The sequence below is a fragment of the Magnolia sinica genome, chromosome 4 (genome assembly GCF_029962835.1).
Source record: "Magnolia sinica isolate HGM2019 chromosome 4, MsV1, whole genome shotgun sequence".
Classification (NCBI taxonomy): Eukaryota; Viridiplantae; Streptophyta; class Magnoliopsida; order Magnoliales; family Magnoliaceae; genus Magnolia; species Magnolia sinica.
The window spans coordinates 72,793,537-72,803,070 of record NC_080576.1 but is presented as its reverse complement, the minus strand read 5'-3'; the positions used below and the strand labels follow the sequence as shown (position 1 = coordinate 72,803,070).

The 9,534-nt window shown below is 40.8% G+C and overlaps 1 protein-coding gene across 1 annotated transcript; it reads left to right on the top strand.

The window, feature by feature from the left end:
• The first annotated feature begins 1,820 nt into the window (after positions 1-1,820).
• LOC131243218 (ornithine decarboxylase-like) lies at positions 1,821-3,332 on the top strand. Its single transcript, XM_058242404.1, has one exon. It carries the CDS (start codon positions 1,866-1,868, stop codon positions 3,144-3,146), a length of 1,281 nt encoding a protein of 426 aa, XP_058098387.1. The 5' UTR covers positions 1,821-1,865; the 3' UTR covers positions 3,147-3,332.
• The last annotated feature ends 6,202 nt before the right edge of the window (positions 3,333-9,534 follow it).

Genomic DNA, 9,534 nt, shown 5'->3' with positions numbered 1-9,534 from the left:
GCGAATAAAGAAGGGTTGAGATGAGGTAGCATTATTTGCCTTTGTCCACATGCTCCTTCCTCTCCCATAATAATGCACCAAAAGAAAGAAGCTCAATCCTCATAGGTGAGGGAGTTGTGGAAAGGAATAAGGGATGTGTGTAAGGGAATAAGAACCGCCAAGTCCCCCATCATTTGCATATTTGTAAAAACATCCTGGTGCTCTTTTTCTTCTTTTTCTTTCTAGGATTGGATGCTTGTGCTCCAGTGGTACTGGTACTAGGCAAATATGGAGCCCATGTGATCTTATGAAGGCCATCCAACCCATTAATCAGATGTACCCCAAGCATCAAAAATTATCCTGATCCAATGCTCAATCCAAATCCAAAAAAAAAAAAACTGATTTGTAGGATTTTTTTTTTTATTTTTATGAAGTCAAATACTTGTATGCATACCTCTAGGGCTTATTTGGCCAGTGGTATTAAGTTGTATTAAATGGGATTGCATTGCTAATCCCACCTCCAGATTGGGAATGACATGTTTGGAAGGAGTGTCGGATGGGATTAAAATTAATTTTATAGGCTTTGGAAAATGAGCCTTGTGTTGGAAAGTGTGAGATGGGATTTTCAAATCCCATGGATGATGAATTTTTCCTTTACCCAAGTGTAATTTGAAAGGAAATCCCAGGATTTACTTTTAATTGCATACATTCCAAACATGGTATTGGAAAACATGGGATACACCCAATCTAGGGACAATACCTTACACATACATTTGTTGTTACTTTTACAATTCTATCCACCTTAATCCCACCTAATGCAGTTGGCCAAACGGGCCCCTAGTTGGCCCCTAGTTCACAACATAGGGAACAATGTGAGAGGGGACATCTATCCTTGACTTACACTAGGGTTTGCTTGAGTTTCAAAACTGACTGATTTTTAGCTCAACCCTTCAACTAGATCAAATGGTATTGATTTCGTATACACAGCACAGTGAACCTTCCAAGAAAATCAAGGGTGTAGGTTAACTCCCAACTTGTTTCTTAATTTACTGCTAAACCTGATTTTAGGGCCCAAAAGATGACATGCACTGATAGATACATATGATGGACAAGTTAGGTTATGCTTGCGTCGTATGAGTCAAACACATCTCATTAAAATAGACCATTGATAATCTTTTTTATTCGCTTCTTTTTCTATTCTAATCATCTATTTTCCTATACAAGTGCGCCGACACGATATGTGAAGCGTTTTAGCCAATGAGTAGGCCCTCAGCTGACACCAAAGTTCATTGCTACTTTATAAGCATTACAAGGACTTGTTGGCAAACAGTCTTTTAAATCTGGGGCTGCATTCAATTTTCCAATTCATGGGGCCATATGGGGTATATGCGAAGTCCAAATTGCTACCTTTTGGTAATCCTTCATGCACATGTAATGTAGCTTTCACCAACTTCCCTTCTATCATTTGCCGCTTCCGCGTAGTAGACGCGGTTTGTAGGAATCATGGGTGGTGAATGTCGTTACAAGGGACCCACACATGCCTGTAATCAATCAACCACACAATATTTTCCCTTAATCTCAATTGCTAAAGCTTTTTTATATGTCTCTCTCAACCTTAGTTAACTAAGTAAATCCTCTTTAAGTGAATGTATTGGATTTTAATTATCTCTTCTTAAGCTTTGTGCTGATTCTTTTGGGGCGAAAAAGGTATCTCAATTATTTCACCCCTTTCTCTCCACCACCATTTATTGGTGGTTCCTCTCTCTCTCTCTCTCTCTCTCTCTCTCTCTCTCTCTCTCTCTCTCAATGCACACATATATATAGGTGAAATACCCAAATGAATTTCCATAGCTCTCATCTCACATCTCATACTCCAACTGCTCTCTATGGCATTGGACCAGCTGAGAACTGTAGGGTCAAGCCCCAAGGGTCTCCCGACTGTGCTGAGCTCCCCTGGGGTTAAGGGAAAGAAAGTCTCAACCCTTGGGAAGAACTCAAAAGAAGGTGTCATTGACCTTATTCAATCCATCATCAATGGGAAAGATGATGCTAAAAAAGACCCCTTCTATGTATTGGACTTAGGGGTAGTGGTGGGCCTCATGGACAAATGGGCCATTTCACTACCCAATGTTCGACCTTTCTATGCCGTTAAGTGCAATCCAGAGCCTGCTTTGTTAAGCGCACTCGCCGCACTTGGTGCAGGCTTCGATTGCGCAAGCCGGGCTGAGATTGATGCCGTACTAGGTATTGGCGTCTCTGCCGATCGAATTGTCTATGCCAACCCCTGCAAGGCAGAGGCCCAGATCAAGTACGCCGCCAACATTGGTGTAAATCTTACTACCTTTGATTCAAAGGATGAGATTGAAAAGATATGCAAGTGGCACCCACGATGTGCACTCTTGCTCCGCTTCAAGGCACCTGATGATGGTGGCGCTCGCTGTCCATTGGGACCTAAGTACGGCGCATTACCGGAAGAAATCAACCCACTCCTCCAAGCTGCCCAGCAAGCTCGACTCACTGTCGCTGGTGTGTCATTCCATGTGGGGAGCGGTGCAACACATGCACGCGCCTATCAAGGAGCTATAGCAGCTGCTAAAGCGGTGTTCGACGCAGCATCCCGGCTCGGAATGCCACGCATGCGTATTCTCAATATTGGAGGCGGCTTCACAGCAGGCCCATCGTTTGCTGAGGCTGCAGCAGCCATCAAAGCTGCACTCCAGACATACTTCCCTAACGAAACTGGCTTAACACTGATGGCAGAGCCAGGACGGTTCTTTGCTGAGTCTGCATTCACACTGGCAACCAACATCATTGGGAAGCGTGTGCGTGGTGAGCTGAGGGAGTATTGGATCAATGATGGGATCTACGGGTCCATGAACTGCATACTCTACGATCATGCGACAGTATTGGCACTGCCTTTAGCATGTGTTTCAAACCCTTCCAATCCCGCATGCCGAGGGATGAGAGCCTACACATCAACTGTATTCGGGCCCACATGTGATGCGCTTGATACGGTGCTGAACGGCTATCAACTGCCAGAACTTCAGGTGAACGACTGGCTTGTGTTCCTTAACATGGGTGCGTACACGGCCTCAGCTGGATCCAATTTCAATGGGTTTTCCACCTCGGCTATATGCACCCACCTTGCCTGCTCTAATCCATCCTAATAAATTCACTTTAAAAAAAAAAACTATGTATTTCCCTCAGATGACGTTAGACTAGTTATCTATGTGGGATCATTCACGTAGCTTTTTAAGAATTACTGGCTTTTGCCTCTTGAAAGGAAGTTCCTGTGAAAAGGATTTCCATATTTTCTTATATTAATAAACTTATTGTAGTAGAAATTGTGGTGACTCTTATCTCTTCTTCTGTTTAGCATGTTTACAGTGTCTTTTATTACTTGAAAAACAAATGAACTGGTGTGAAAGAGCATTAGCAGGTTGCTGGACACGGTGTGGCCCAATGCCCGCTTCCATTAGATAGCAATGGGGTTCATTCACAACAAATTTTAATTGTACATGTTTCAAAACCGGATCATTCCTCGAAGGATCTCAGCACTAACAATTTCTTTGTATATTCCAACTAGCTTTTCCTAATAAAGTAGCACCATCAGCTGTGAAGTTTCAAATGCTTTGCTTGCCACTGAAAGTTGTATTTCTCAGGAGATTCCAAAGTGACCAGCTATTCCCACCATCTGTATGATTAAAATTAGATTGACCCATCTCGTTTAAGGACCAAGTCAAGTCACTTTAGGCCTTTTTTTTTTTTTTTTGAAGCTATGCAATAGAATCATATTACATTAAGGAGAGCTACTTTTCATGAGAATAAAATCAGGCTAATCTCTTATTCTTTGGTCCTGAGATTAGATGCTACCATCTAATTAAAAGCTGTCAGTCAAATGTAATGAGGAAATGAAGATCCGTCAGACTACATTACCTGTTTCATAAGCAGCTGCAAATGTGAAGATCAACAATAGAGTAAAAAATGAGAAAATTGCACCAACCATACGGTAAGATCGTGACCACAATAACCTTTTTAGACTGGTCAGTCAAGCACCATAGATGTGTGACATGTGTATGGTTGAGATGCTATGTATATCTGGAGCATACAGAGCACAGAATCATCCAAAGGGTAGCCTTGGGTTTTGTTGTCTTTTATTTATTTACTTTCCTTTCTTTTCTTGTAATTTGAAAATTTTGAAATTTATTCCTAGTCTAGATGAGTCAGGCAACCTCGTTATAGACTCAGTTGACTGCTTTTGGGGTCTTCTTGTTTACTTTTTAATAATGTTAAAGCAATCCAGTTGGGCTTCTGTTCAGAACCTGAGATATTCCAACACAAGGGATAAAGGTCTTTCAACCAAGTAAAATTCTTTACAAAATCTTTGCTCAGATTCTAACTGCTTAGAATCTATAACCAAGCACAGTGTACGTTCAGCACCAAATGACATGGAACTGATGCAACCAAATTGGAAAGTGAGAATCTTTATTCAAATACCTTTATTTTCTTGAAGATTAAATCATTAAGGGCTTGTTTGGATAGTTACTTTACATAAGCTACCTGTACCTCAGGTAACTTGTCTCGGTTTCTACTTAAGTATGATTCCCATACTTATCTACGCATCCCTCTATCATCCATCATACGAGCCCAACCTTTGAAGTGGACGTTCACTATGTTGGGCCCGCCTTGGCCCTGTCTTCAATGTGTACCGTCTATTGTGTAGGGCCTACCTTTAATGTGGACCATCCACCCTGTAAGGCCCACCTTTGATGTGGGCCATTCATCATATGGAGCCCACCTTTGATGTGGGCCATTCATCATATGGAGCCCTCCTTGGATGTGGGACATCCATCATGTCAGACAATGGATGCGGGCCATCCATAATACAGGCCCCACCTTTTGTGGACCACCCATCATGCGGGGCCTAACTTCAAAGTGAGTTATCAATTATGTGGGCCCACCTTAGATGCAATGATTCATCATTAGGGGCCAAGCTTTCATGTGTAGGCAGTCCACCTCGAGTTGATAAACTAATAGAGTTTGAATGGATGGATGGACAAGCACGCTTTAATCCTAAACCCTAACCTTAGAAGTCTAAACCCTAGGAACCCTAGTCCTAAACCCTAAACTCAGCACATCCAACCTAGTTAACCCAGTCAACCTAATCCGAAACCTTAAAGCTCGGTCAACTCATTGAGTCAACTCACTCAGTCAACCTACCCAAACCCATAACCCAGTCAACTCATCTAGTTAAGTCCAAAACCAATCTCGAACCTAAGCCCAATTGGAAAGATAGTCAAAACTTTAAAGCAAGAACCCTTACAGTAGAGCCTCCACACGCTTGGAGGATGTCGCCTGCCAAAGCAAAGAATCCAAGTAGGGACCGGTGGTAACCAGGTTGCCCCCGCACACATGGCACTCCCCTTTTTTCGGGCAGCATCCCTCAAGCATTTAGGTTTCTCCTTTTTTGAACCTTAAGTGTAGAGTTAAGGTGCATTTACTCCGAAGCTCATTTCCTTACCCAAAATTACCATTTTACTAACTCATCCAACGCATGAGATGATGCCGTATAGCAATTTTTAATCCCAGCTATTTAAACACATTTTAATCCTAGGATCACCAGGAATTACAAGAAAATTGAGTTGGGAGACTATAAATAACCCCCCTCCCATTCTCATTTGAGACACCAATACACACCAAGCATCAGAGAGCCTTCTCATTTCAGAGAGCTCACAGATTAGCCTTAGCCATCCTTTCACCAAGGAGAGTAAGAGTGAGAGAACGTATATCTATAAAGCATTACATTTTCTGCACACAAGAACTACTCGTGTTCTTCAAAAATTAGTCAGATCTTGTTAAATAAAGACCGTACATCTGTACAGGTAGAGTGGGTGCCTAACACATTACCTCTCTGTAACCACAGTCCCTTACTCGGAATCTTTGGAACGTGAACTCATAAGTCATCTTAGGATTAAAGATCTTCGGGTCCTCAATCTTAAGCATTTCTACAAACTCTAACCGACTGTAGAATCGTAATAATTGGTTAGTGGCGACTTTGGTTAAATATCACATCCTTTAACCCCATCACAAAAAAGCCTTTGAACAAGGCAACCAGTGGAAGGAAGAGAGTAGATCTCCCGTACCCTTGAGGAATTACGCTCCCTCCAGTGTCCACACCATGTGAACTATCCTTATGTGGGGCTCACTTGATATGGGTCATCCATCATGTGGGGCTCACTTTCAGTGTCCAATATCCATTGCTCATCACGTGGGGATGCAAATTGCTTATAAAAGCCTTTGGCAAGAAATTCATGTAACAGGCAACTATGCTTACTGTGATGTTTGTGAGAAATTCACCCAACCATCTGTTTTTCTATATCATGTTATAACATGAGCCGAAAAATGAGGCACATCCAAAACTCAACTAGACTACCAATTAGAAAAAGTGAGTAGGAAAATGCATCCCGTTGAAACCTTCCCAAGTTCCACCATGATGTATATATGCCATATATAATGTTCATAAGGTCATTCTCATATGAATGAGCTAAAAACACAAAAATATTAGCATGATCCAACACGTGGCCCCACAAATGTTTCAACAGTCAATATTCAATCCTCACTGTTTCTTATCGTGCAGCCACTTGAGTTTTGGATTTGCCTCATTTTCGGACCCATGTCATTACATGATCTAGAAAAGAGAGAGAGAGAGAGAGAGAGAGAGAGAGAGAGAGAGAGAGAGAGAGAGAGAGAAGTAGCTTAGATTTCACAAGCAATCCACTTCCATCATGTGGAGCCCACCTTTAGTGTGGATCGTCCATTGTGTGGGCCCCACCTTCAATTTGGGTCGTCCATCATGCAAAACCCAACTTAGATGTGGGTCATTTATCATTAAGGGTCAACCTTTGATGTGGATCGTCCATTATGTGGGACTCACCTTGACACAAGTCATCCATTATGTGGGCCCCACCTTCAATGTCCATCCCCCTTCTTGTGGGGCCACCTATGATGCAAACCGTCCATCGTGTGACCCCCACCTTCAACGTGGGTCGTCCATCATGTGGGGCGCGCCTTGGATGTGGGTCATTCACCATTAGAGGCCAACCTTTGATGTGAACTACCCATTATGTGAGGCCCACCTTGATGTGAGTCATCCATCATGTGGACCCATTGTCAACGTTAATTGTCCATCATGTGGGGGAGACCTTCAACGTCCACTACCCATCATATGGAGCCCACCTTTGATGTAGACCATCCATCGTGTGGGCCCCACCTTCGATGTGGGTCGTCTATTTGGACTCTCCATTATGTAGAGAGACAGACTAAAGAATTTTTTTAGTGATGGTTTCTTTTGAAAGGGTGCTAACCAGAGTAACTTAAAAGAGTTATCAAAGTTACTTATGGATTGATACCAAAATAGGTCCTAAATTTCCCCACAGATGTAATATGATTTAAAAAATAAAATTTAAATAAATAAATAAATAAAGCATTGATATCCAAAGCCTACTAGCTGCTGCTAGCAATAATCACAATAAACCACCCTCTTCTTCTACCATGGCAACACATGCCAAAGGCAAGCACCATATGCTATAGCCTGAGATTTTTTTTTATTTTTTATTTTTTGAATCCATCCTCACTCTTCATAGGAACGTCTTCATGTGCTTATATACTTGATTCTCAAAGTAAAATAAATCGTAATGCAATTTTAACCATATATTACTTATAATCTTAACCAACTAGTTCACTAAAATATTAAGAATGATCAAAATACCATTGAATCCCATCCCAGCCCTATAGGCTCTTGTAAATTAGTTGTAACTCACAGTATAAAAATAAATAAATTAATTAATTTTTTATTTTTTTTTAAAAAAGGGCAAGATCATGGGCTTGTTTGAAAGCTAATTTAATAGGTTTTCAAATGGGACCAATTTCATGTTAGCCGGCATCACTTAATACCCAAAAAATAGCCCACCAAATATATGGCGAAAATGAAAAAGGAAAACTGGTTCAACCAAACTCTAACAAGTAGATAACTACTTAGGTTCCATAACACATGTTAGGACAACATTAGTGTTCAACCTAAATGATTGGATGGATAGTCTAGATCCTCCTTGATCACCACCCTTGGATGGGCCGGATCTTTGATCTACCAACTTGTGTGATCCAGATGCATCAAGAACCTTCGAAGGGTTTCTTGTGTTTCATGAGAGGAGGCAAAAGAGATGATCAAATTGGAACATGATAATGGAGATCTGAAGGAATAATATCTCATTTTATTTCATAGTAATTGCTTAGAAATTAGACTCTAGCCAAAAAAAAAAAAAAATCAAAAAAGATAAGAACATAATGCTATAAAGCTTTCACCATTGTTATGATGAAAAGTAGTAAGTTGAGAAAACATAGCGTTACAAAGTAGTAATTGAAGGTCCCGGAAGTAACCTCATAAACCTAAAGAAAACAGGAGAAGAAGAACAAATACAAACTTCAATTTCTTTTTAAGGTTTTCCATGGCATGTACCGAGCCCATGTGAATAGGAGTTTTTTATTTTTCTTTCTTCTTTCTTTTTCTTTGCACAGACCAATGGGGAGGAATCTATTCCATTCGAAGGCCATCAAAGCAACATTGCGATCTGTTCTGTCTATTATTGGTTGTTTTCAATGGGTATCACCACCCTAATTTTTTCATGTCTACCATCTTGCGGTCTCCCAAGCAAGGGATATATTCTATGATAGTATTCATTCACTAAGATGCATGCTTTACCTATATGATAGTAGGTTAACAAAAGAATCAAGTACTTCAGATCATGTAGTAAACACCGGCTCAGGTGTAACTTGCTGGGGCATATGAATCTGGCATAGTTGACTCATTTACTTGAATCATAGCAAGGGATATATTCTATGATAGTATTCATTCATTAACATGCGTGCTTTACCTATATGATAGTAGGTTAACAAAAGTATCAAGTGCTTCAGATCATGTAGTAAACACTGGCTCAGGAGTACCTTGCTGGGACATGAATCCCGCATAGTTGACTCAGTTACTCAAATCATAACAAGGGATATATTCTATGATAGTATTCATTCATTAAGATGCATGGTTTACCTACATGATAGTTAGGTTAACAGAGGAATCAAGTGCTTCGGATCATGTAGTAAACACTGGCTTTGGTGTAACTTCCTGGGGCATATGATGAATCCGGCATAGTTGACTCAGTTACTCCAATCATAGCTTTTCCAAACATTTCCATTTTGGATGCCCACCATTCCATAAAAGATCACTTGGTCAAGCTGACATTCATGTCCATGGTGAAACAGCAGCTCCAAGATACCCCCATCTTAAACCATTTTTTTTTTTTTTTTTAAATGGTAAATATAAATTGTATGTATGTATGTATGTAGGTATGTGCATGTATATGTGCGGGTATGTGTTTGGTCATCAAGTGGTTGTGTAGAATGATGGAAATGACCAAGAATCTATTCATGGCAACAAAATTTTGTTGACTGGCATGGTCGACAACTTCCACTCTTAGATTATGACGATACAACCACAAGAGAGGA

Coding starts and splice junctions, on each gene's coding strand:
- LOC131243218 (XM_058242404.1), top strand. CDS start 1,866: ATGGCATTGGACCAGCTGAGAACTGTAGGGTCAAGCCCCAAGGGTCTC.